The sequence below is a fragment of the Nomascus leucogenys genome, chromosome 21, assembly GCF_006542625.1.
Source record: "Nomascus leucogenys isolate Asia chromosome 21, Asia_NLE_v1, whole genome shotgun sequence".
In the NCBI taxonomy this organism is placed as follows: Eukaryota; Metazoa; Chordata; class Mammalia; order Primates; family Hylobatidae; genus Nomascus; species Nomascus leucogenys.
Window position 1 is genome coordinate 46770658 of NC_044401.1, and position 27863 is coordinate 46798520.

Genomic DNA, 27863 nt, shown 5'->3' on the forward strand with positions numbered 1-27863 from the left:
ATGGAGTAGGATCTATTAAATCAACTTTATTAATCCCATTTTAAACATCTTTCATATGCTTATTTTTTCTGCTTGATCAGCAAATAATGAACTAATCACTTTCAAACTGCTAGTTTCTATACAGTCAATTATCTGAGATTTCTATTGGCTTTTACATTGTTTGATATTATACATTTTCAAATAAATATTCATATAAATGTCTATGGGTCTTATAGTTCTGTTGTAGGCTACACATGAACAGTAACCAAAAAGAGGAAAAATCTTCTTTGTCCCCATGCTTTTTCCTTGAATTCTGCACTTTTCATATTAACATTAGCCCTTGCTTTGTGATTTGCCTTTGTTTTATTTTACCCCGTCTTAATCTTAACCTTCCCAAATATTTCCATACAGGGTGCACCTCTCCTAGACAACACACAGCGGAGAATGTGCTTCCGATGTATTCAATCTTTGTCTCTTGAAAGGAGAGGTGCCCTCATTACATTTCACTGTGACACAGGATACCCTTGGTTTTCTGTCACAATGTGTCTTGCTGCTGTCTCCTCTGATATGCACCACACTTTCTTTCCCTTCTCTGCCCTTAGGACAGCAGAAAGGTATACATACCCATTTATAGTTCTGAAGCTGTTTACACTTTTTTTTAAGCTTAACTTTGCTATTCATTTCAAGAATAAAACGACATTTTTACACTGAGAGAAAAATTCTTGTTTTATTCTAAGAGGAGAATCTCAATACTCAAGATAAAGAAATTGGCACATTTTATTTTCTACACTCAACAGCAACACAATGAGAACAGTCTTGGATTTCAGATGCTATTGCTCAGACTATACATTTCCTAAGAACTGACTGTGCACTGGCTCCTAACCACTTTCACAACAGCGGAGTCTTGACTGTTTCTAAATGACCCAATTCCATTAACAGTCCTGTTACACTGCAACTGCTGTTCTTGGACTTATTACAGGTCCACAGTCTCTCAATCACAAATCTTGAAACCCAAAAAATCCCAAACCCAATTTTTTTTCCCTAAACTTAATGCCAAAAGTAATTTAGCAACATAACTGACCTGAACTGAAGTAAAGCTATTTACAGTCTCATTTGATCCCACTTAGATACATTTTGCTGAAAAGTACCAATGTAGTAACTAGTGGTGTTAATAATATATGTACCACATTATCTAAAATTTGAAATAGCCTGAATCCAAAGCACAGCGTGGGTTAACATATATAAATACTAGCACTGACCACTGAAACCCTAGTGTAACAAAACCCCAGTAACAATAAGTCCACCGAGTGTCTGCATGTTGGATTCTAAATACCATCCTCTAAAAAAAGAAACCAGGGCTCTTTGGAGAAGGAGTTGATTCCAGGGCAGGGACAGGGATAATACAAGAGCCTGGTGGTGCTAGGAAGGAAGGAAGTGCTCAAAACAAAAAGCCAGGATGGAGAATGTTGATGGGGCACATGAATCCAACTGAAGGATTGGCCACAGCTGGAACAACTGGAGCAACAAAATAAATGGTGATAATATGGATCATAATCCAACACTGACTACAGCCCAAAGAATCAATATCGTTGAGGCCAGGCATGATGGCTCACGCCTGTAATCCCAGCACTTTGGGAGGCCGAGGCAGGCGGATCACAAGGTCAGGAGATGGAGACCATCCTGGCTAACATGGTGAAACCCCGTCTCTACTAAAAATACAAAAAAAAAATTAGCCGGGCGTGGCGGCGCACGCCTGTAGTCCCAGCTACTCGGGAGGCTGAGGCAGGAGAATGGCGTGAACCCGGGAGGCGGAGCTTGCAGTGAGCCAAGATCACGCCACTGCACTCCAGCCTGGGCAACAGAGTGAGACTCCGTCTCAAAAAAAAAAAAAAAAAAAAAGAATCAGTATCATTGAATTCATACTGCAAATAGGTAAATGAGGGAGAAGAGACAGCTCTTCCTTACAAAATTAATAAGTACACAAGAATAAGGGAAATGGAAAATCACCATTAAACCCCACAGGCAAAAGCCCCTGCTGAGTGTTACATGACAGGAAAGCTTAAAGAGAAACAGGGCACTTGCAGTGCAAGGCAAAGGGTTAACCCTGCCCAGAGAGGCCTCGCCTCTGCCCCCAGCTCCTGGGAGATCTCTAGACCCTTGGAACGTCCTGCCTGGTAAGAATGTCTGTCTAACTGGGCGCCCTGGGCCACTTCCACAGTCTGTGCTAACCCTGTGGTGGAGGCCTGGGGCACACAGCGCCAGCTCAGCCTCTGGAGGGCTGGAGACTAAGGCCAGCCAGTCCACACAACTGAGACCCAACAAAACTCCAGACAGCGAGTCTCAGGTGGGCTTCCCTGGGGGGGCAACGGTCTGTGTGTGCTATCACGTGCTGGGAGAAGCTGGCACTGTTTACACCTCCATGAGAGGACACTTGAAGCATCACACTAGGAACTCTCATGGGCCCTGCCTTGCCTGGGCCCCTTTTCCCTCAGCTGGCTTTAATCTGTGTCCTTTTGCTGCAATAAGCCTTAGCTGTGAGTACAACAGCTATCAGTGAGCTCCATGAGTCCTTCTAGAGAATTACCTAAGGGTGGTCTTGAGGACCCCCAAGCTTGCAGTTGCTATTAGAAGTGAAGGTGGTCTTAGGGACCCCCAAGCCCCGCAGTCTCAAAGCATCTACTGCAAGATAGTTAACTACAAAGGGAAAAACAAGAAGTTGATGGTGAAGAAACCTAGCAGCTACCACCCTAATCAGTGATCCAGGTTACCACACCTGCCATGTGGACAGCATAGCCCAGGGAGGATGTGTGGGGAGGGCACCTCACCCCTGTCTCCAGCAACCCAGCCTGGGTCTCATCTCCAGAAGACATCAGGCAGGCCCACAGGGAGGACAGTCCAGAGCGATAGGCCCACCCTCTCTGCAAGCATCATGACAAGGGAGGGCCAAGGCCCTCACCCAGACCAGAGGAGATGGGGAGGGGTGACAATTAAATGCACATGGAGCCTGGAACAGGGAAGGGCACTGGGGGAGCCTGGTCACATCCACATCAAGTCTGCCATTCAGCTCCCAGGACTGCGGCCACAGGGGACTCTCAGCTGTGATACATGCAGCATGAGTATGCAGGATGCTGCTTTGAGGGGAGGTGGGCAAAGGCATCCCTGCCAGAGGATGCAACGCCGTGACAAGACACACAGAGGAGCGCTGTGCAGGAATATGTGTCTAAAACCACAGCAGATCCATGGGCGCAGGAAGACACCAGTGCCCTGCATGTTTTGGAAAAGACACGGTGGCCTTCCTGCACTGGCTGAGGCACCTGGAGGGGCTTTTCAAGGATGTGGGTGGCAGTGGCAGCAGCCTCACCCTCACGAGGACATTCTCCTGCTGCACTCACACACGGAGACCTAGCAGGTACCAGGTTTCCATTTCCCTTAGAAGTGTATGAAGTATTTATACCAATGAGTGCATTAAAATACTCTGACCATCACTGCAGGATGCTAAGAAACTCATACAGATTCAAACATCATGAACTGCATCTCAGGGTAAAAAAATGAGAAGCTGCTCTTTATAGACATGTCCCAGCTATAAGTAAGAAAGGAATGACAGATTTAGAGTACCACCGTTTAAAGTAACCCCTAAGAAATTAGTGGATCCAGTATCTGGTCACAATGGTTGCCAGCAGTAGAGAGAGACAGGCCACCAGAGGCTGGGTGCCTCCTGCGAGAGCCCATCCCCACCTGCAGCGGAGTTTTACCAACCAATCAGATCTAACCACTAGAAGTAACTACTAATTTTCAGGAAAAGAAAAAAAAGGAAGGAACTTATTAAAACAGTGATGTGATCATTAAGGTCCAGACTGGCACACTCGAAAGAACAATCAGTTTCTTCAACAAAAACCAGGCAAGACATAGCAGAGAACCCTACAGCTGTCAAACAGAGTCAAGAGATGATGTATCAACCAGTAGTGACATATGAACACCACTGGATTCTGATTCCAACAGACAGTTACACAAAATATTTGAGGCATCTGGGACAACTGAAAATTTGAACATTTGTTAGATATTGACATTAAGAAAATACTGTTAATTTTTAAAGAAGTGGCAACAGTGGGTGGCTATAATTTTTTTAATGCCCTTACTTTTTTTTTTTTTTTTGGAAATGGAGTCTCGCTCTGTCACCCAGGCTGGAGTGCAGTGGCGCAATCTCGGCTCACTGCAACCTCTGCCTCCCAGGTTCAAGCGACTCTCCTGCCTCAGCCTCCCAAGTAGCTAGGATTACAGACATGTGCCACCACACCTGGCTAGTTTTTTTGTGTTTTTAGTAGAAACAGTGTTTCACCAGGTTGGCCAGGCTGGTCTCGAACTCCTGACCTCAGGTGATCCACCCGCCTCGGCCTCCCAAAGTGCTAGGATTACAGGTATGAGCCACCGCACCTGGCCAATGTCCCTACTTTTTAAAGATAATGCTGAAATATTTACAAAAACAGTAATGAAAACATCAAACCTCCTTTACAGATAGTACTCCAAAGCAATGTAATAAATAGGACACGTGTTATATACTTGAATGTTTGTCTCTTTTTCCTTCAAGATTATCTACCAGGTTCAATAAAGGTATCTGCTTTCCTTCATGAACTTTACTTGGTATATGGTCAACTCTTTCTACAAATTTCACCACCACACTTCCTTCTATTATCTCTGCAAGTTCCATTCTGGTACTTCATGAACTGTCGAGGTGTCCCTTCCTAAGTCACAATTCACACTGATGCATACAACATTATAGTGAAACACTGGCTTTAAGAAAACTGATTAACAGAAAATCGGCAATTGTTATTTATTTTAAATAAGAAGTCATAATACTATTAGGAATAGAGAGCAAGATATAAAATCGTATCAATATCAACCCTTTTAGATAAATACAAAGGACAAATGAAATACACAAAAAACAATATATTTTAAAAATCCACTGTTAGTTTTTAGAAAAAGATTTAGCAGTTTCCATTAAGCACTACATCCCACTATTCCATTTTCAGGAAGGACAGATGCTTGAGGCCATAGGTTACCAGCTCTTGTTTGGTCTTTAAAAATGCAAGTAAGTTGCTAACATTTTCAAATAAGATTTCAACATAACTCTGACAATGCCACAGGACACACAGTTTGGCTCCATGTACATGTGATGTACCTGGGGACAGTGGCAGTCCCCAGGTCTCTGCCATGCCAAGATCAGGCCCCAAGGCCATTCAGCACCAGGCACAATCTCTGCTTTCCTGACACCTGGCCTGCTTTGCTTATTTACCTTAGTAGCCTTCCAGGTAACTGCCACTGGTGTTTGAACACTTAACTTTCGCAAAGCTTGTTTAGGCAAATAAAGTATGTTCATACTGATCCTGGGAATTTTGTTCCTACTTTTTTCCCTTAAGTTCAAATAAAACTAAGGAGTTGATAAAAGGGTATTCTGAACAGAAAAGTAAAACCAAGAGCACAGAAACACCTGCTGTGTGTTTCTTCTGCCAGTAACAGTGACAGAGAACCCTCAGGCCCTCGCTCGTCCGGGCTGCAGCACACACGGCCTCACCTGCATTGCTCCCCGCTCCTCTCTGCTTTTTTTCCTTGGCTAGTTGAATGGCTCGGTAATCAGTTCTTGCTGAGCCCCCACTTTCCTGAGACCAAAGAAAAGCATGTCAGTCACTTATCTAGACACAAAGGAAGGGTAGCAAGGGAGCTAGAGAAGTGCCATAAGCCTGCTTCTGGGACATATCCGAGCTCCCATAACCAGCAAGACACACAAAGGGCCAAACGCTACGTCCGCTTGTGGTGAGGGCCGAACAAACTTGGAGCTGGAACAATGTATGTGACTTTCTTATCCAGAGAAGCAAAGTTCATTCCTCCACAGTCTAAAACATAGTAAAATATTTAACACAGAAACTTTTAAAATCAATTACATACTTCTCTGCTTTCTGAAACAAACACTGAGCCTTGCCTGGGGGACCCAGGGTCACCTTACCGCGACACTTTTCACGCTATTTCACACACGTATACGGCAGGCCCGGGGCAGGTCCCACCTTAGAGACCCACTGCAGAGGCCGCTCTGGTGGCAGGGGCTACACTCAAAGTCTTACACAAAAATAATAATGATGGTACTGAATTCAGGAACTTTCCTGAGGGAGTCAGACAGTACTCAGAAGACATCAGCTCTTGCAAGTCTGTGAGCGTTTCCTAAGAAAGACAGTTTAACACCTATCGCTACGAAAAGAAAAAGAGCAGCCCTCAAAGCTCGTAGCATACCTGGAACCCATTCACCACACACCATTTGTACTCAGAGAAGCAAGGTAGCCCAACTTCATACAGCTAGCAAGAAAATGAACACGGGGTTAGGACCGAGGTCTTGCTGGCTTCTCCACCTCCACCCACAGCTACAGCTGCACCAGGGAGCTTCCATTTCCCAAGGCACCGAGGCACACAGTCCTTGGGCCAGGGACTCACTGCGCACTTGTCTCTGACCTGTGGCCACCTCCCATCCCTGCCCAGTCACCTGTACACTTAGCGACTGCTATGGCTGCCTAAGCAAATGCTGGCAAGCATGGCTCTGCCACTGACAAGCAAGACACCAGAAATGCAGAGACAGAGACCGTCCTCCTCTCTGACTGAAAGAAATGAAAGCTGGCTCCATGGAACCTCAGCTACTATGTGCCTCACAACTGATCCTACTGCAAAAGATTTAACATTTCTTAAAAGTTGTGGTAAAATAAGATGTAACATTCTCAACAATATAAATGTCACCATCAAATTTAGCTTGTGCCACAAAAAAAACCCCTATCTGATCATTTCCATCTGAGTCAGGAAAGTCAGACTATCTCCCAAGAATCTTTAAATTATTTTAAATTAAATTATATTAAATGTATCATTGATATAAAGTATATTAACTGTCCAGCCTCAAAATTGGAGAAGTACTCTTATAATCCTCCAAGAACTAAGGCTCATAAACCCCACCCTTTTTTTTTCTTTTCCTGTTAATTCCAATTTTAACAAAGAGTTTGGTATGGTTTTAAAGTTTCCATTGAACCTCTGAAGGTGGCTTATGTCTCGACTCCTCTTCTAGGACTGGTCATGAGCTGAGAAGCATAGAGGCAAAGTATCTCAACATTACAAAACCACCAATCTTCAAGGAAAGGAGCACATTACCATGGAGCCACAGGACTCCAAAGGACCTCAGAAAGCATTTAGCCAAATCTCCTATGTAGGAAATAAATGAGAATTTAAGGCTCAGATGGGTTAAGGTGATTTGTCAAGGTCATAAGAACTTGTCAGTTCCAGACTTGTAGTCCAGGGCTGCGTCCTTTTGTAAACCAGAAACGTCTGCATAGAAAGGATTAATCCAGAATATCCTCAAGACCGAGTATGAGAGAAGTGACCTATATGGTGGTGACTGAATAGAGTGCTTCATACCAAATAGAAGTTGCCGGTGCCTGCACTGAGCTCTGTGTCCTGGGCACCGTGCCGCTCTGCTGGGCTGGACAACGTGGACTGGGGCAGCCCATGGCTTCCTTCCTGCTGCCCAACTGCTCCTGGGCGAGAAGGTGAGTCTGGCTCCACCTTGACTGGAGCCAGCAGTTCTGAGATACTGGCATTTTCTTGGGGGGTGCTTGAAGAGGTCGGTGTGGTGATATGTGCTGCTAAGTTACTATTGGAGGTCAAAGTCAGTGGGTCGTCACTCAAGTTCTTCACGGGCAGAGCCACCAGACAGCCTAATGCTCCTGCACTCACAGTCTGCACGTCATCCACACTGAAGCTGCCCTGCTGCAGAACCGTGGCTGCTGTCCCGAGAACCAGAGGGCTGTCCAGGCTTGGGGGAATATCACTGTGGGCCACCAGGACCAGGGGTTCCATCGGCCCTAGGGAGCTATTATTAGCAGGGAGGTTCCCTCCCAGAGAGGAGCTCACAGAAGTGACGTCAATAGTCAGGATTCCGGAGTTCAGAGCCTCATCTGACCCACCTGCAGAACCACTAGCATTGGCAGGTGTGTCAGAGAAGAGTGCAGCAAGATCCATGTTAGTGAGCTCACTTTGGCCTGGGCTGCTGAGTTCACTGCTGGGAGTAAGAGAACTCGGAGCTTCTAGCTGAGGTAAGAGATCTGAAAAGAGAAGGAATACACTCTGGTTACTTTATGACCTTGAAGACAGAGTACTTTCGTTTATGCCCATGATGTTACCGAGTGATGCCCCAAGGAAGCACTGACTGTCCTCTTCCCACACCCTGAAGCTTCGTTATCATGACAGAGTCCGATGGCCGGTCGCTCAGGGCAACCAACACACACCCCAGGAAGGGACAGGAAGGGACACTGGCTGACATCAGACACTTTACGTACGCGTCTTGGATCCTCAGGCTGACAGGGCTTTCTCCAGGGGAAACAACAGGAGAGAGATTAAATAACATTTCCTAAGGTCAGGCCAACTGATAACAGCAAGAAGCAAAGTAAGACTTGCATCCATGTCTTTCTGGCTTCAAAGCCTGCACCCTCTCCCCTTTAGGTGCCACAGCAGCTGCCTGAGAGGACTGAACCTTTCCACGGCACATCATCCTCAGCTGTCAGTTGCTAGCTGGCCTGTGCTCTCAGGATATTTTCAGAATCAGCTTGTCAGCTCACGTTTGCCAAACTGTGCTCCACTCCACAACTAGCTGCCACCCCAAAACCAACTGGAGCCATATAGGGGTGAACAAAGGAAATAAAACTGGCTGCCTGGCAAAGCCAGGACAGACCCGAAGCTTCAGCTCTAGGCAGATGCACAAGACCTCCACGCATGCTGGGGGCCCCCTAGATGGAGCTTTTCCTGATGGGCTTTCCCTCCCACAGCCTCCCCTACCGCTGCATCTCCAACCTCACATTTCCCCACCAGGACTGCAAGCCTCCTGAGGGTGGAGAGCCATCTGACCACCACTGTCCCCTCAGCCCCCAGCACAGTGCCCAGCCCTGATGCAGCATGTAATGATTTTTTTTTTTTTTTTTTTTTTTTTGAGAGGGTGTCTCGCTCTGTCTCCCAGGCTGGAGTGCAGTGGCGCGATCTCAGCTCACTGCAAGCTCTGTCTCCCAGGTTCACGCCATTCTCCTACCTCAGCTTCCCAAGTAGCTAGGACTACAGGAGCCCGCCACTACGCTCGGCTAAATTTTTTGTATTTGTAGTAGAGACGGGGTTTCACCGCATTAGCCAGGATGGGCTCGATCTCCTGACCTCGTGACCCACCCGCCTGGGCCTCCCAAAGTGCTGGAATTACAGGCGTGAGCCACCACGCCTGCAGCATGTAATGATTCTAACAGGCCCTTCTTCATCTGGAGTCTTGATTTTTGGTCATAATACTCTCTAAGTATTTGATTATTTGTTATTCAACTACATAATTTAAATGATCAGCATACCTTTAGGGGAATAATGACTTCCAAAAAATTTCAATGCATAGGCAAGTTTAGGGTTTGTATACAAGTACATGCCAATTATACCAAATCACAGGATGCTTCAAGCATCAAGCAAATAGTAAAATGGGAGCATAATTAATTTGGGCAAAGGAGCCAAATAAGGACTTGATGTCACCCTTTCCATAGGACTGTCCCCAGCAGCTTCCTGACTGTGCCAGCCCCTGGCCCAGAGGAAAAGCTGCTCTGGGTTCTCTGATCCTATTTCTCCCATGCCAGCTGTTACTGACCCCAAGCTCATACCTGCAGGCTGTGAACACCTGGCCAGAGTGTCTACTATATTTTATATATTTTATATTTTTAATAATGCAAATCTACAAAAAAAATCTATTCTAGACAAAAAGAAAATCAAATTCAGAATGTATCCTCTTTAGTTGTCATATTACTTCAAAGATTAAAAAAAAGCATCAATATAGTATCACTTCTTCAATAAATATCCCTTAGTGCCAATGAAGCATTTTGAAAGAAAATGGTAGTGATCCTTTGGAGAAATTAAAAATGGAAAACTATGTCAGTTTTTCAAAACTTTCTAAAAATTCCCTTGACTCTCTTGAGGACTCAGCTCCCTGTGAAGAGATCATGAATAATCTCAGTGCAAATGATACCCATTTATTAATAAATTTCCTACTTAGCACTTTACTAATTCTATAAACATTTACTACCAGAGACCAGACATGTACAAGGGCCAGATATTAACACAATCACTAAATAAACATTAGATAGCAGAGCATCTGGCAAAACAGTCATGATCACCACAGTTCAAAGCCCAGCCCCAGACCTTCTTGCAGGTGTGACCCTGGCAAGTCCTTTCTATCTTGGGTTTCATTAGTGACAAAGCAGTGAGGACCCCACTCCCAGGACCACCATTAGGGGGACTGAAACAACCCATTGAGGGCGTGACATAATCCCATGGTAACTGGGTGTTCTCGAGTGCCTGTTTTTCACTAGACGAAAGGGTGACACCTGGTCTTCTACCCCTGACAGCTGGCAGGGGGATGACACACAAATAAGTCATTGTCGCACAGGAAATTCAATCCTGGGATACACAGGCTGCTACAGAAGAGGGTCTCACATCCCACTAGAGTTTAAGGAAAGTGCATCTAGCACAACACTCGGCCTCTGCAGACTTCTCCATTGGCCAGGTCAGGAAAGGCGAAGTGTGCCATGAGAGGGAATGGCCGAACAGGGGAGAGGCCTAAGCGATGTAGTCTCACAAAGCCCTCAGAGAAAGGGGGCCTGGTCATGTGGGCCTCTGTGAGCAAAGGTGACACCCTCCAACATGAATCAGGTGGCACACACATTCCGTGTCCTCAAGACACTACTGAAGCCAGAAGGGCAATTTATTTAAATATAAAGCTGAACAGCAACTGCTGTAAACTGGGAAAGATCACTGTCCAAGATCCCAAGGAGGGGCTTTATGACCACCTCTAAACAGGATCACAGCAAAGCAAAGGCCGCAGAACTGCCGTGAGGCCAACCCCTCATCAAACTTTGTGCGACGCATGGAGGCCTGTCCCCTGCCAACGCGGCAGCTGTGACACGGCTGCGCCCCAAGGCTGGTGCTCTGCTGTGGTGCTGCTGGTCACACAGGAGACATGAGGACCCAGTTGGTGACACACACAGCCTCCACGGACTGAGCAGCAGAAGTAACTCCAGGGCTAGCTAGGATGTCATCAGCCAGGCCCGGTGAGGAGAGACAACCGCACCAGGCCCCAGAGAGCAGGGCACATGGGCGTGCTCCCCAGAGGGGCCGCCACCACAGCTGCCAGGCATTTCTGCATCCTGGACTGTGGAGAAGGCCTAGTGGGGTAGATTTCCTAGTCCCATGCTGCAAAGCTGCCCAATGACCAGGCACTCACACACTCACACACTCAGCATTCCCCTCACAGGTCACCAGGCCACTGTCACTTTCCTCTCTAACCCTGCCCTCTCCAGCCCTCGCTCCTCCCAGTCCACTTCTGAAACACAACTCTGCTCTGGCCTTTGTTACGCGGAGAGAGAATAGCTGAGGCAGACGGAAACACAGGAGGAGCAGGTTCAGAATTCAGGACAAAAGTCCCAGTGAGAGACACAGGCTTAGGGGACATATGCTAGGGAAAGTCAACAAAGTAAAAGATTCTCCCAGGAAAGCATTTCAACGACATGGGAGGGGCCGGGCATGGTGGCTCATGCCTGTAATCCCAGCACTTTGGGAGGCTGAGGTGGGCAGACTGCTTGAGCCCAGCAGTTCAAAATCAGCCTGAACAACATAGTGAAACCCTGTCTCTATAAAAAATGCAAAAATTAGCTGGGCATGGTGGTGGATGCCTGCGGGCTCAGCTACTCTGGAGACTGAGGTGGGAGGATCACTTGAGCAGGAGCCTGAGGTTGCAGTGAGCCATGATCACACCACTGCACTCCAGTCTGGGTGACAGAGAGAGACCCTGTCTCAAAAAACAAAAGACATGGGAGGGATTACAGGGTCAAAAGCAAGAAAGTGGCAGAGGGCAAAAGAGGCCACTTGGCTTGGCAGCCACGCCCACAACCCCACTGCCCAACGCCTTCCAAGAGGTAACAGACGGCACTAGCACTATTCCCGTTTCTCAAAGGGAAGCAGCTCCCCACGGGGGCCGTGGAAAGTACAGACCTTGGCGCCGGCTGTGCTGTCGGACCATGTGCGCCTTCATGCTGTGCTTGGAGGTGAAGAGTCTGTTGCAGGTAGAGACTGGGCAACGGCTTTTCGGAGCACCCACATCCTGCACGTGTTTCTTAGAGTGAATATACAGACTGCTACGAGCGGAGAACCTCGCGCAACATCCTGGAACAAAAACAGTAATGAGTGTGAAACCCGAGGATCACCAAGGAACCAGGAACAAACACTTCCTCATCAGATCAGAACCACCAGACCTGCATTTTGCACCGTGGCTACTGGCAAGGACAGAGACCAAGTATCTCTAGGAGTAGCATCACAAGCAATTCAAGTCAAAAGCAAACTGTTTTTAAAAAGCAAGAGATACAGTGAAACCCGTAGGGAGATTTGAATTCCTACCTCAGCTATGCCTAAGCAACCTCTGTGCCTGTTTCTTCACTCACTACATGGAGATGTTGGGAAGATTAAGTCAAATTAAGTGTTAACTGCTTAAATATTCAGTTGCAAACAATTTATTCTAGTCATCTCGATTAACCTATTACCTTAGAAAAGGTAATCCTAGAATGACATTTAGAGCTGGAAACTATCTCGACAGATCACCAAAGCCAGTCCTTTCACTTTCCCACTGAGACACTGGATGCCCAGGGAGACTGAGCGGGTGTCCTGGAGCCCAGAGCTGGCATCTCCTTGCTTACACTCCCAATCCACTTATGTCTCTGATCTGCACACAGGCATCAGAGGAAAAACAAGACATATTCAAAGTTACAGTCACCTCCCCTCCGTGCCCTGGCTTTCCACTACGCTGGAGCTCTGCCCCATATGGACACAGGGAGGAGACGTGGAGCTCTTGGTGGTCAGAGGTCTGTGACCTGGTACGGGCAAGTAGAACAGCCAGTTGCTGCAATAAAGGGCAGAACGAAGTCAGTGCCAACACTGAAGCATGCGAGCAGCAGAGGAAACCACACACCTCCCGAGAAGGCAGAAAAGGGGTCTCAGGAGTATGCAGCATTTGAGGTGACTGGGCCACCCTGCAGCAAAGCAGATGGTGCTCCTGCCACAGAAGCCGCCCAGCCAAGGCATGGGGGCATGAAGGGCAGCAGTGCAGGCACCCCAGCCTGGGCTCCAGTTCAGCCTCTTACCAGCAGTGTGGCCTTAGACAAAATTATTTATCTTTTGCGGGTCTCCTTTTTCTGTTCTGTGAAATGGGAATGACACCTACCTCACAGGGGTGCCGAGGGCCCAATAAAGCCATACCTGCCTACAGAGCCTCTGTACGGGCCTAAGCAAGTAGAGCGAGCAACGATGCACTCGAGGCATCTTCTCAAGATGGTGGGGCGGTACTGCCAGAGCCCAGCGCCTGGAGGAGGGATATTTTAAGGAAAGAGGCTATGAAGATAGGAGACGGCCAGATGAGTAAGGGCCTTGGATGCCTGTGAATGTAGTTTTCAACTACAGTTTTCATTTCCTAATACAGCTGCAAACTCGTTTCCAGGTCAGGCTCATCAAAGACCATCTGGGAAACACAGGAGACAGTCCAACGGCCCAGGCCTGACCTGCAAACACCCAGTTTCCTCCGCATGCCCTGCTCACCATGGTACACAGGGTACCCTGGAACCCCCTTTCCCAGCTGGGGGTCCTGAGCATGGATTTCTAGAGACAGGTCACACAGCAGAGGCTCTGAGCACATCTTCTGTCAAATGCCTTCCCGATGGCAGGGCCACGCTACAACAGGACCCTTGCACACTCGTGCCAGCACTGGGTTTCCATTTTTTAAAGTATTTGCTAATTCCATAGGCAAAAAATATATTTCATTTTGGTTTGTATTTCCTGCGACAACCAGGAATGTAATCATTTCTCCATGTGTACTAACTGCTGGCTTTTCCGGATTCTGCCCATACACTGAGATCTGTGTCCATTCTTTACAAATCCAAGCTGCAACCAGGGAGAGGCAGAAGCAGCCATCACTGACAGACCTGTCTGCAAAGCTGCATTCAGAGGACAGTGAGGCGCTCACATGGACAGCCAGGCAAGCACGAGGCTCAGCAACACACAAGACACAGGCCCCAGCACACACAGCCCGGAGGCCGCAACGATGCCACCCAACACCTGCCCTCAGACATACTTTTGGTCTGTGGCCTTGTCCTTTCCTCCTCCTCCTGTTACTATAAAAAAGGTAGTTTTGCCTTTTACTTTTTACTATAGAACAGTTCAAACAACTATCAAAGTGGAAAAAATGGTGTCATCAGCCCCAACTATTGCCCAACCCCAAGAATGATCAACTCTCAGTCCAGCTGAGAAGAGGTTCTGGGCTCCTCCCACCAGCTCCAACTCCATCTCCACGTGCTGCCCACACACCACGTGGGGAGTGCCCCCTTTCTCTCCCAGCACAACACCTAGACTTGCTGGAAGAAACAGAGCTCTACAGAAACAAATGCCCTATCCACCACAGCCAACTCCCACCTTTCCCCTTTCCCCAGTCACCTCTGGCAGAAGTGTCAGCACAAACCATCCCCGTCTCCCACTCAGGCCACCTCTCAGGGCATCGGAGCAGGACTCTGCCTGAGTGACCCCACAGAACCTCATCCATCAACACACCAAGACAACCCCACAAGTGGCACCGAGGCATGTGTTCCCTGGTCCTGGCTCACCCTAGCACTCCAGGTGACCCCCACTTCCACACATCCCCTCTCACCTCAGCACCACCCCCACTGTGCTCTTGCTGGTCCTGCCAGTACCCATCCCATCCACTCCACCGGAATCTGGGGCAGCCCCAGGGCTCTGTCCTAGGTCCTTTTTAAGAAAATCTAACAGCAATCATAACAACGACAGTAACTGACATATATACTGATGTTTTCCACATGCGCTAAACTTAGTAACCAATCCAGCCTTCTCAACAACACTGAGAGGTTTTATTCACTTTACAGACGAGGAAGAGGCACAGAGAGCTTAAAGTGTTTGTCCAAGGTCCCAGACCTACTTACGTGGCAGACTTGGGACTCGAATCCAAGCAGTCTGACTCCAGAATTCAGGCTTTTGATCAACTACACTACCCTGACTCTCCTCCATTTATACTCTTCTTTGAGAATTTCATCCACTTTTGTGGCTTAATCGATGATTCGGGTGCTGTCTGCTTCGCTCCCTGCCTGGCCTGCTCTCCCCAGCACCCGGGGCACATCCCCTGCCCTCTGTGCATTAGACGCACAAAGGTACCAAAAACACAACATGTCCAAACCAAACTCTGCTTCCTCCAAATCCACTCAGCTGACACACTGACCTCAACTAAAATCCAAATCCATCACCATATATTGTGACTTCTAACTCCCGCCTCTGCCATCGATGACCCTTTCTCTTTTCCCACTGTTAAGGCCCCTGTCCAGGCCATCCCACCTCCCCACACCCCTGGGCTGCTTTCAGTCCTGAAGCCAGACTAAGCCACAACTCAAACATGATCACATCATACGCTCACCCAAGCACTCAAGCCTGCCACTCCTGGCCCTGAGAGGCTCTCCCAGGCCACTCCGCCTCCAACACCCACAGGCACGTGTCTGGTGCTCTTCCCCCTTCTTCAGCTGACTGCAGGACCATTCTCACCCCGGTCTGGGGAAACTCTCTGTGCCCCTGCAGCACCCTACATGTTACCTGTTCCCCTGTCTGCACCTCCAGCTGAAACTCTGACGGAAGAAGGAACTGTTTCTCAGTTACACCACTTGTATATATGTTCATTATGTTCTAAGAGTTTACTGCTCAAAGCAATGTTTTAAAATCTACCTTCCACAGGACACTCAAACGGCTTTGTGCCTAGGTGGGTTATGCTGTGGCCTTTCAGATGCTCTGCTCTGGTGAATGATTTCCCACAGCCTTCGACAGGGCAGGTAAACCTCCGGTCATCGTCATGTTTCCTGCCAGACAGAAAAATAAAGGAGCTGTGATTCCTCACACAACTCACCGTGATTCTTTAAAATTCTACAAAATATACCAAAATACAAACTTTCCATTTACAAAAATGATCAGTACATTTCGAAAAATCTTAATTCTGTCTTTAATCCATGTGAGCAGATTTGCAATTTAGCTACCCCATAAAAATTCTACTTTAATGACTAAGCGGACCCCAGAGTCACACATCAAACAGTTAATGCTACTTCAATCTAATATAAGCTAATCTAAGAACAGTGGAGTCCCAAATGTATTGATGAAGATGTTTCTATTGTTTAGAAACTCCCATGATCAACAAGCTTTCCCAGCGACAGAGGGCCGTGAGAAATGTGCACAGAGCATCAGCTGCAATGCCAAAAGGACTCTCTTAAGCCAACTTGTAAAGACTGCGTCTTTTCCTAAGTGACATTTTTATATTAAATCCTCAGAGTCCAGCTGTGCAAGCACAGAAAAACCATCAAATCTCTCCGAGTCTCACTGTAAAACAGGGAGAATAAGAACATTAGCTCTGAGGTTGCTGGGAAGGTAGAAGACACACATGTAAAGTGCTGAGTGTCACCTGGACACAGTCTCCAGGGTTGTCATTACCACCATGAAAACTTGTAATCACACAAAGAAAGTTTATTCTACAACGTTAAGTTAAAAAAAAAACAAACTGGAATTTTTTTTAAGAACAGAGTATGCCAATTAAGTTTTTTTTTTTTTTAAAGGTATACGTAGAAAAAACTATCTTCCGGTGATGAGATTCTGAGCAATTTTCTTTTTACAGTTTTCTGAATTTTCCAAATCATCAACACTGAGCTCCTTTTTTTACAACTTAAAAAACGTCTACAGATATTTCATTCATTGGTTTCTGCTGCTGAAAAACCACTCATTTTTCAAACCTGATAATGCAAACCAAAACGTAAGGATTACCTTCTGTGCCTTAGAAGTTTGGACATGCTGGTGAAGGTCCAGCCACAGCTGTCAGAGTCACAAATAAATGGTCTTTCACCTTATAAAAGAAAAAAATTATACAGCATAAAATTTACAACTCCAACAGCTACGATGAAGAGAAATCTTGGGTCCAAATGCTGTGCGTTCCCTAGCTCATTACCTGTATGGCTCCGCAGGTGAATTTTCAGCCGACAGGCTTTATCATACTGCTTGCTGCACCCAGGAAAGGAGCAGGAAAAGAGCTCTTGTTCCCTGAAGTGGGCTCGGTTATGGGAAAACAGGGCACTCACTGTGATAAATGTCTTCTCACAGCCTGAACAAGGAAAACACAAACCCTGCTCAAAGCGTGGCAAAAATTATACAACATAGCTAATGCTAGTCACACCCACCAGACACTGTTCACACTGAAGCAGACAAGGGAAAACATGACTCAGAAGCACTCTCTAAAACGGGATGACCATTAATGCTTGGCTTTGTGATCACCACAGGAAGGCAGCTAACGGCAGCCAATGGGCACACGCTGGCCACCTGCTGCAACATGACTTGGAGATGGAGCAACCGATAAAGAGAAAGTCCTCCGTTCACAGCCATCTACTGGCCGGCTCCGGAGCACTGATCCTGCACACAGGCTGAGACCCAAGAACCCCATGAGAGAAATCAAATACTAAGGAACAAGATTTTGTCTGGTAGGGTTGATCTCTGAAAGGCTACGAATCATCCTACTAGCCAGGATTTTTCACCCCTTGGGGGTGATGCTGCATCCTCTACATATCCAAATTTCCTCCCTGACACCCTCCAACTGCCAGCCCTGTCCCTTGCTATTTGGATTCTTTTTCCTTTTGCCATTTCCTTAGGTTCCCTGCTTTATAATCTTCACCTCCATCCTAACCCGGCCAAAGCAGCTAAGCCTCAACAATTCCACAGCAATGCTTCTCCTCCGACAGAAACATTCAGGGCTCCAACAGGGTGGAAAATATGAGGCTGCAGGATGTTTAACAGGGGTCTTTGCTGCAGCTCCTCTTGGAGCATTTAACGAGATACCATCATGCCTATGAACTGCCACACAGATGTACAGCCCAAAAGTATCAGCCCAAGGAACCCTACTTTCCCCAGCAACATCTAACCCAGAAATGCTGATCTTTGGCCTCAATCTGGCCCCAAAATACCCCCAGGGTATTTTGGGCTTCGGTGTGTTCACACACTTGGTCATGTAAATCTGAACACAGACTCTCTCTGCCTTGGCAAGAACCCCCCACACCCCCATAGATAATTACACCCTTTGGTTCTCCCTCTGCAATCTCACCTGCTAGAGACCCTCATCATTCCCACTCCCTGGCTCAGGCCTTCAGAAAACTCAGGTCTGGGTCCCTTGATGCTTCACTCGTCCTGCTCCTGCTTCTAACCATCTAATCTCATCTAACCATCTAATCTCATCTCAACACAAGAAGCCTCATGGATCAGCCAACACAAAACCCTCAAGGGACTTCATGCTTGGAAGCAGGCGGCATCCCTGACCTTCCCAGTGTCATACACAGAATGATACTCTTTTAGCAGGGAAAGAGTCTACAGCCACCATCAGATTCCCAAGAGTGTATGACTGAAAAAGGCTTTGAGCTAGTGGCCTCAAGTCACATTCTCTCTGAAGAGACAGTCCACGGGCATATGCGAGGGAAAAAATAATAAAACTCGTTCACAATTCTCATCTCATCCTTTCAAAGTTCTTGTTTGAGGACATTATAAGGAGAGCAGTGTACATACACAGGTTAGGGGCATGCTAGGCACACATTCCAGTTTCTGTTTGAATGACTAGTCCTTTCTCCTGGGCCCTCACCACAGACCACATTCCCCACCTGGGCTCAGCCATCCAGCCGACCCCATTCTTCTGCCTTTCCAGGCAGGAATCCTTTCTTGCCCTTCTGGAGGAACCCTGTCCCTGTGAAAGCAGGGAAAGCTGCCCATCCTGGTGAAGAGCTCACTGTGTTGGAGTCCTACATTCCCAACAACTGCAGGTCAACACAGTGGAGAAAGAACCAGCAGTGGACTTTTTTTTTTTTTTTTTTTTTTGAGACGGAGTCTCACTCTGTCTCCCAGGCTGGAGTGCAGTGGCGCGATCTCGGCGTACTGCAAGCTCCGACTCTGGGGTTCACGCCATTCTCCTGCCTCAGCCTCCCAAGTGGCTGGGACTACAGGCGCTCGCCACCACGCCCAGCTAGTTTTTTGTAGTTTTAATAAAGACGGGGTTTCACCGTGTTAGCCAGGATGGTCTCGATCTCCTGACCTCGTAATCCGCCTGCCTCAGCCTCCCAAAGTGCTGGGATTACAGGCGTGAGCCACCGCGCCCAGCCACCAGCAGTGGACTTTATCCACGAGGCTCGGCCTCTGTCTCTTCATCTGTAAAATGAGGACAGTTTTTAACTTTCACAGACGGCTAATTTTTAAAACTTCACAAAACTGTGAGGTTCAACGGAAATCAAAGTGCAAAAGGCAAAAAAAGCCAGGATGTGCGCACACCTGTGGCTATCCTCCCAGCATGTTAAGGTCCTGAATCTGGCCACATTCATCTCTGCTCCTCCAGCACGGAGTGTGCACCCCGTAAATAAATGACGAGACTGAGGAAAATAAAGACCTGACACATAGCTCCGTGCCACTTTGTGAAGATGCGCTGCCGCTTTCATCAAGCGCGAGCAGGTTAAGGATATCTGTTGCCGCCACCTTTGGGAAGCGCAGCTGTGGTGATCTGCGCTACCTGCCATCGGAATCCCTGCGGCAGGGCAGGGCCAAGATCTCAAATCGAATGACATGGAAGGAGCTAGAACACAAATCCCGAAGAGCCTGCGTCCCCGGCTTGCTAAGGTCTGGCAGGCCCCTCTGTGGGGCGGACGTGGCACCCCGGACCTGCCTGCAACATCGCGCAGCCCGCCCGCCCCCGAGCGCGCGGTTACCGGGAAAGTCACACTTGTAAGGGCGCTCGGGCTCGAAGTGGCTGCGCTGGTGGGAGCTGAGCTTGGCGTGCGTGGGGAAGCGCTCGGCGCACACCTCGCACTTGAACAGGCTCTCCTGCTCGTGGCCCTTCATGTGCGCCTTGAGGTTATAGACCGTAGTGAACTTCTTGCCACAGCCGCCCACCGGACAGCCGAAGGGCCGCAGCTTGTCGTGCGACTGCAGGTGCCGCTTGAGCTTGTAGGACGTTGTGAAGGCCCAGCCGCAGCCCTCCAGCGGGCACTTGAAGGGCCGCCGGCCCTGACCGCCGCCGTGAGTGAGCAGGTGCACCTTGAGCTGGTGCTTCTTAGCGAAGGCCAGCGCGCACTGCGGCTCGGGGCAGCGGTAGCCGGGCGTGCTGGGGCCGGAGGCCTGGGGCGCGCGGCGGGGCGCGGTGGCGCCCGCGGTTGCGGGGCCGGGCGGCGCAGACAGCGAGAGGACGCCGCGGTCGAGGCGCACCAGCAGGTCCTGGCTGCTGATGGTGACGGCGCCCGCCGGGTCTACGCCAGGGCCGGGGGCGGCGGCCGGGCCGCTGGGGCCCTGCTTGGGGCGGCTCGCCAGGTTGGCACGGGAGCCAGGCTCGGCCTCCTGTGATCCGGCAGCCTCGGCGGCGGCGCCGCCGTGCGGCACTTCCAGCAGCACCAAGAAAGAGTCGCCGTCGCTGTCTTCCTCGGCGGGCGGCGGGCTCGGCCCGGAGGCCTCCCCGGGCCGCGCCCCGGGCCCGCCATCTTCAGGGCCACGCACCAGTAGCAGGCGGCGGCGCGCGGGGCTCGGGCCGAGCGGCGCTGGGGCTCGGCGGAGCGGGCCGGGGCCGCCGCCATGTTGCCCTCCGCGCGCAGTCGGGGCGGGGAGCAGCGCCGAGAGGTCCATCTTGGTCCCAGCGACGGCGTCGGAGCCGCTTCGGACGCAGCGCGGCCCGCGCCCCGCCCAGGTGTGCGTGCACCGCCCCGGGACGCGATCCGCGCCAAGACCTGGCGTAGAGTCCGGCTCGGAACCGCGCGTGCGCGGACACCGCCGGGCGATGCGCGAGGCCTGCTGGGCCGACGTGACGTGGGGCTGGGCTGCGGGGCGCCGGAGGCGGAGGCCGGGGCGGGGCGCCGGGACTGACTAGGGCGGGGTGCGGGGTCGGGGAGCGGAGCGCCGGCACCTACGAGGGCGAGGGGCGGGGCGCGGAACCGATAGGAGGCAGGGCGAGGCTCCCAACGCTGAGCGCTTCCCTCTCGTTCCCGCTGGCGTGGAAGACGAGGCTTGTCTTGACTTCGAATCATATTATATTTCAGACACTTAACAGGCAACCTCTCGTAAACATTGACCGCGTCCCAGGGGCTGTGCCTGTCTGAGCTGATTAAGCGTGCGCGGTCACCCAGGGGTGAGGAAACAGGGACGGAGAGCTCGAGTCACACAGTTGGCAGCCGGCAGATTCAGGATTCGAATCTGTCCAACAGGCTGGACGCCTACCCCCAGCTCACTTAAGTGCAAGCCCGCCTGCCGCCGCTGGCGCACAGACCTCGTTTGCTTTGGCCCAGGTCCTTGCTCGGCACACGGAGCCTCCCCGATAGGCAGGACCCCTGCCTGTATTTCCAACTGTATTTCCTGCTAAACTTGGCACAACCTCACTCTGCAACAGCTTAATTACTTGCTGTTTCCGTTCCTCACCCTCCCCGACCTCACCGTACACCTCCACATTCAATCTGGTCTCCACTTCAACCTCACCACCACTCAGATCCAAACCCGCACTTTATTCCTGGGTACTTGAACAATAACTACTAGCTGGTCATCGGTCTCCCTCCGCTCCACTCGCTCCCATCCACGGGGCGCGGTTTTATGATCTAAAAATTTAACATCAAATTATGGTCACCCCCACCTTGCTCCCGAAGGCGCCTATGGCCTTGCTAGTCTACCCTCCCCGACCTGTTTGCCCTCACTTCCCGCCACTCTCCCGTTGCCCCCCACCCCTCCCCCGCACCCCACCTCTTTTTCCCAGTTCATCCAGCAAGCCAAGCTGGTTCCAGCCTGAGAGACTTGGTGCAGCTGATCTCTAATTCCTCCGGGAGGACTCTGCGGCCCTTCTGATCCAAAGCACATGCTTACCCAGTCCCGTATTCCCACCTCTGTCTGATCTGTTTGCTCTTAGAGCTCTCATCACCCGTTGTTTAGTGAGTTCCTTCCCTGCTCCTTAACTGTCTCTCCCCCTCTGGAATGTAAGCGCCTGGAGCCCAGGAACTGTGTCCTATTCACTGTGTGAGCCCAGGAAGACTCTTGGTGCATATTTGTTAAATACATGAAGCTTTATTATTAAGAGTATTTTTTAAAGTAACACAAATTATAATATTAAAAAGAATAGGATACATCTATTATATATATCAGTTTATGTCGAAAACATTGTTCCTAGACCATTCGGTGGAGGAAAGAATAGTCATTTCAACAATGGCAGCACTGGGACAACTGGATCTCCACATGCAAAAGAACCAATTTGGACCTGTATCTCTCATCAGAGGCAAAAATTAACTCAAAATAGAGCAAAAGCCTACACGTAAGACATAAAACTATTTGAAGAAAAATAGGTGTAAATCTATGTGACCCTGGATTAAGGAATAGTTTCTTAGATATAATATTGAAAGCACAAGAAAGAAAAATAGATAACTTGGACTTCATCAAAATTAAAAACTTACTCGGGTAAAAGGACACCAATAAGACAGTGAAAAGACAACTCAGAATAGGAGAAGAGTATGCAAATCGAATATCTGATAAGGATCTACTATCTGGAATGTATAAAGAACTCTTAACTCAGCAAGAAGACAAACAGTCCACTTTTTTAAAAGGCAAAGGTTTGAATAGACATATTTATCCAAAGAAGATAATGCAAACAGCCAATAAGCAAATAAAAAGAGGCTCAACATCATGAATCATTAGGGAAATGCAAATCAAAACACAGTGAGATACAACTTCACACCTACTCAAATAGCGGTAATTTTTAAAAAACAGGACATAGAAAAATTGGAACCCTCACATATGGCTGGTGGGAATGTATAACGGTGCGGTGTGGAAAACAGTTTGGCAGTTCTGCAGAAAGCTAAACATAATCTCCACGTGACCCAGCAAGTCCATCCCTGTGTCGCTGAGGCTGGAGTGTGGTGGCTATTCACAGGTGCAGTCATAGCTCAACCTCCAACTGGCCTCAAGCAGTCCTTCCGGGTCAGCCTCCCAATTAACTGGACTACAGGCATATGCCACCATGCCCAACTTGTTGCACAGCATTGATTATGCCACATTCTCATGATCAAAGTAAGTCATAAGACACCGCAGACCCAGGCAAGGGGAACTTGTACTCCACCTCTCAATGGGAGGTGCTGGAAAGAATTTGCAGCCATCTTTAAACTATCACAACTTCTCTGTGCCTCAGTTTCCTCATGTGTAAAATGAAGAGGACTGAGAAAGAAAAAGGGCAGCCCCTGCCATCCAAAAACTGGCCGGGTGCTACAGCTGGGCCACTCTGTTCTGTAAGACTTGAACCATCACGCAGAAAACCAACCTAGGCCAAGGTCACTGAGACACAATGACATGAGACAAAGCAAGGCCACTTCATGATGTGTCTCCACCCAGATAAAGCGAGGTCACTTGCTGTGCCATTTACAAGACACCCAGCACACCCTCTCTCAGCTAATGTGAGCGACCGCCGCTTTTGTACCCCTGACAGCCTGTCTATCTGTGTGCTCCCCTCTCTATATATAGGGTTTAGTCAGAAACCTAGTCATGGTGTTGACCCGATTTCTGGTAAGAGCCAATCCAGAGCAAATCCCTGCTTCCTAAGACTCCCCCACCCAACCAAAGCTCAAATCTGATGCTCGGTTGTTTCTAATGCCCTCTGCTGAGACACCCTGAAAGGAGCAACAGGACTCCTGGTGAGGGTCAGATGTGCCGCTTCACCAGGTGGGCTTGAGTCAGCTCAATGTTGTCATTCAGTGGGGCTCAGGCAGAGACTTGAACTTGGTAGTCTCAAAGGAGTGCCCCAAATTACAAGGACCACAGAGCTTGTGCCTTGGCCACCCAGACCTGCCCTCTCCAGGCTGTGTGGAAAGGATTTTGGAGAAGCCAGGGGAAGGGACGCAGATGACACACGCATGCACGCTCAGATTTATTTGTGTGTGGGGAGAAATCCCACCAGCCCAGGTATTGCTGGATGTCCAGCACCTCTTTTGGGCTAAAAGGCATCATGTGGATCTTGAGATTGCTAACAGAAGTGTCCAGGATTCCCAAATTTTGATGGGAGTGGGGATGAGGTTCACGGGGAGCAAAAGAGCATCTCTTTGTCAAAGGTCACAAGTTCAAATCCCAGCAGAGGTCATACAAGTCACACAAATGTGGGAGACAGGTGGGCACAGGAAAACAGAGAAGCTCATGCCAAGGGACAAACAGCATGCACACTCCACCTCACCATGGGGTCTGTAGGGACTGGAAGGGACTGTGGCCAAGTGCAGAGAGCTAGGCCAGCCCAGAGGGGCCCCCAGTAGATCGCTGCCACAGCGGTGGTGAGAACATGGTGTTTAAGTCTTTTTTTTTTTTTTTTTTTTTTGAGAAGGAGTCTCGCTCTGTCGCCCAGGCTGGAGTGCAGTGGCGCAATCTTGGCTCACTGCAAGCTCCGCCTCCCGGGTTCACACCATTGTCCTGCCTCAGCCTCTCCGAGTAGCTGGGACTACAGGCGCCCGCCACCACGCCCGGCTAATTTTTTTTGTATTTTTAGTAGAGACGGGGTTTCACCGTGGTCTCGATCTCCTGACCTCGTGATCCGCCCGCCTCGGCCTCCCAAAGTGCTGGGATTACAGGCTTGAGCCACCGCGCCCGGCCGAGAACATGGTGTTACCTTATATCTTGATTTTCAAAACATAAGCTCTGGATTTCTCCCAATTTGTAAACATTGGTGACAAAGTCAAATTTTTTAAAAACAGGACAGACCAAACAAAACACAACTGCAGTCTGAGTGTGGTGCTGTGCTCCTGTGGTCCCAGCTACTTGGGAGGCTGAGGCAGGAGGATTGCTTCAGCCCGGGAATTCAAGGCTACAGTGAGCCATGATTGCACCACTGTACTCCAGCCTGAGTGACAGAGCAAGACTCTATTTCTAAAAAATATGTAAATAAAACATAACCGCAGGTCATGCCTGGCCCACAGGCCCCTGGGTGGTTGTCTACTCTGAGAAAACTGGAATGGGAGAGTGCATCACTCAGCCGGGCCCTCCCTCCCTGACCTTGGCTTGCCAGCAAGGAAAGCATACAGTTCCCAAGGACCCGGGGTTTGCAGGGAGCAGGGGCTGCCCAGGGGGAGGACCCTAATGCTACACTACAGGGCCTGAGCCTTTCTCAACTCCAACTGTTAAGGCAATTGAACCCTACAGTCATCATGGTCAATTGGTTTATCTTTTAATCATTTTGATGAAAACATTTGTAACTGGACTATACATCCTTGCCTTCTGAAAAAGAAGATGGCACTGGGCACATCAGAAGCCACGCTGTTCTGTCCATGGCAACTACAGCTGTGGCCAGCTGCCCCAATTCCACTGTGAGCCCTGTGGGAGTCAGCTGTCACTTCCCACTGCAGCAGCAGACAGCAGGTTGGCATGCAGGGGCCAGGGAAGTAGCTTGCTCCCTAGCATGGCTTGGTATGGAGCCCAGAGGGGGTCTGGGGTCTGTGTGCAGCTGAAAGCCACCAGAGCCCTGCCTGTCCTTCAAGAGGGAAAGTGCTGGATGGGGAAAGGGTGCTGCCAGGGCCCTGTGGCCTGCTCTTAAGACGTGTGCACAGATCCATGCAGCAGGGTGCTTTCATGGAGATGTGGGGACAGACGATGCGTCCCTACACACTCTGTCCTGTCTCTCTCGCTATCTCTTTGTCTTTCTCTATTTCTCTCTCTTCCTCTTTGTATCTCTCTCTTTCTCTGTCTCTTCCTCTCTGTCTCTTTCTGTGACTCTCTCTCTGTCTCTGTCTTTCTGTCTCTGCCCCTCTCTGTAACACTCTCCCCTCTCTGTCTCTGCCATGGAAGGATGCAGCGAGAAGTTGGCCTCACCAGGAATTACGCCAGCTGGCACCTGGTCTTGGGCTTCCAGCCTGCAAATGTGTTTCATTTCTGTTGTTTGGGCCCCCGGTGCCAGACATTATGTGGCAGCCGCCCTAGCTGACCAACCTGGTTGCTGTGTTTCCAGGCCCCACATCTTGGTTCTGGCAGGAAGAAGGGGCAAAGGCAAAAAGCAACCCCGCTGGATCTGTCCATTTTATTAGAAAAACGACGGCTCTCAAGAAGCCCTGCCCCACAGAACCCACCGTCATCTCGTGGGCCAGGACTAGGCCAACAGTCCCTCCTAACAGCAAGGAAGGCTGGAGAATCACGTGGTTTTTTTACCCTATATTGCTGCCCACACAAAACTAGGCTTTTGTTCACAAGGGAAAGGGGAGAATGGCTGCTGGGGAGGAGACGCGGAGTGCAGGGAGGGTGGGGACCAAGAACCTGGCTTGGTCCTGGAGAGGGCAGTGGCCTGCCCCTCTCCAATCCACAGACATGTGGAGTGTCTGGTTTTCTGTGGCCTTCAGAGGCCCACCCCACAGGCTCTTTCTCATTTCTCTGTTTAGGATGAGTTATCTGTTCGTCTGCTGCACACCCAGCTAAGGGAATGAGATTCATGAGCCCTGGCCCTGACAGAGGCCACTTCCTCCATCCCGGTGACCTCTCACGAGGCTCTGGACCCAGCCATTGCCGGGCTATGGGATTGGGGGAGGGGTGCCAGACTCCAGCCTCAGGGGCCAACACGCTTCCTGGGGTCCCCTTTGCTGTACCCCTCAGGCTGTGCCGGCCTAGGGGGGTGCCCCTGCTCTCTCATTTCTTCCCCAGTAAGTGATCATTTATCCTTAGGGCAGACCCGGCCTGCCCGTCCCACCAGCCCACAGTGCAGCACACAGCTCTGTTGAACCCTTTATTTCCTGGTCTATCCTCCTTCCCAAACTCCTCCAGGCCAGCAGCCCAGGGTGCCAAGGGTCCAGAAAGTGCTTGCACAGACAGCAGATGGGCAGCAGACAGACAGAGTTGCATGGAGGCTGGCAGGTGGCCAGGAGGCAGAGGGTGTGATCATCCCAGCCAGAGAGAGCTTGGCCAGTGTTCACCGCAGGGCCCCCGGGCAGGCTTGGGACTCGGCCCTAAATGGACTTTGACAGCCTTCAGGGCTCCCATGCAAGTGGCATGGTCATGGACAGAGGGCTGCACGTCTCTGGGCCTCAGGGGGCTGTCTGTAAAATGAGGCTGTGGTGGCACCCTGCACAGGGCACCATAAGGGCCACGTGAGGATGTGCGAGAAGTGCAGGTGGTGCGGGTGTGCGCCATGGCTGGGCAGGTGAGGCTCGCCAGGGAGGAAGGGTGGCAGGGGCCGTGACTCTTGGCTCCCTCAGAGCTGCAGGGCCTGCTGGAGCACCCGCTCGTCCTCCACCTTGTGGGGCAGTGTCACCACCAAGCTGCTGTTCTCCTGCATGGTCTGGCAGATGATTTCATAGGCCTTCTGGTTCCCTGACCAGCAGCGCCGGGCCACCTAGGGTGAGGAGGAGGATAGCAGTCCATGTCAACATGACCGGGCTCCCCATGTGCATCCTGGCTCCCATACTTGGGGCCTCTCTGCTTCGGGGCCTCTGAGGCTGTCCGTGGGGACAGCTGCCCTTTTGTGTCTGCCCCATTTCCACCCCCAGCTTAGGCTCCCCGTCTCTGGCCCTCCTCTGGGATCTGAAACTGGCCGTCATCACACTCAGTCCCGCTCCCCCAGCTCCAAGAATGTCCTCGCCTCTCGAGTCCTCTGCAGCACCTCCCTCCCTTCTAGAATCCACCTCAACCTGAGCTCTACCTTCACAATCTCCCTGCAGTCCTCTTTCTTCCCTCCACCTTGTCTCTCCTGGATGATGCCACGCCTCCTCCCCCATTCC

The 27863-nt window shown here is 50.0% G+C and overlaps 2 protein-coding genes across 12 annotated transcripts in view; both read right to left on the reverse strand.

Moving 5' to 3' along the window:
• ZXDC (ZXD family zinc finger C) overlaps positions 1-20847 on the reverse strand; it is a 37389-nt gene extending 16542 nt beyond the window's left edge. For 3 of the 10 annotated variants that reach the window (XM_030801634.1, XM_030801633.1, XM_030801632.1), the window contains exons 1-7: positions 19878-20847; positions 17096-17248; positions 16915-16993; positions 15835-15965; positions 12064-12234; positions 7420-8105; positions 5549-5633 (exon numbers count right to left, since the gene is read on the reverse strand). In XM_030801634.1, coding sequence (XP_030657494.1) covers positions 5549-5633; positions 7420-8105; positions 12064-12234; positions 15835-15965; positions 16915-16993; positions 17096-17248; positions 19878-20784 — 2212 coding nt within the window. In that variant the 5' untranslated portion in view covers positions 20785-20847. Of the gene's footprint in view, positions 1-4782; positions 8106-12063; positions 12235-15834; positions 15966-16914; positions 16994-17095; positions 17249-19446; positions 19591-19877 lie in introns of those variants that run through there. The other 7 variants (XM_030801638.1, XR_004027531.1, XR_004027530.1 and 4 more) reach the window with 7 other exon arrangements.
• A 5315-nt stretch (positions 20848-26162) lies between these two features.
• Positions 26163-27863, reverse strand: part of UROC1 (urocanate hydratase 1) — a 36858-nt gene continuing 35157 nt past the window's right edge. The window contains exon 20 of one of the 2 annotated variants that reach the window (XM_030801742.1): positions 26163-27478. In XM_030801742.1, coding sequence (XP_030657602.1) covers positions 27338-27478 — 141 coding nt within the window. In that variant the 3' untranslated portion in view covers positions 26163-27337. The remainder of the gene's footprint in view (positions 27479-27863) is intronic. The other variant, XM_030801743.1, reaches the window with a different exon arrangement.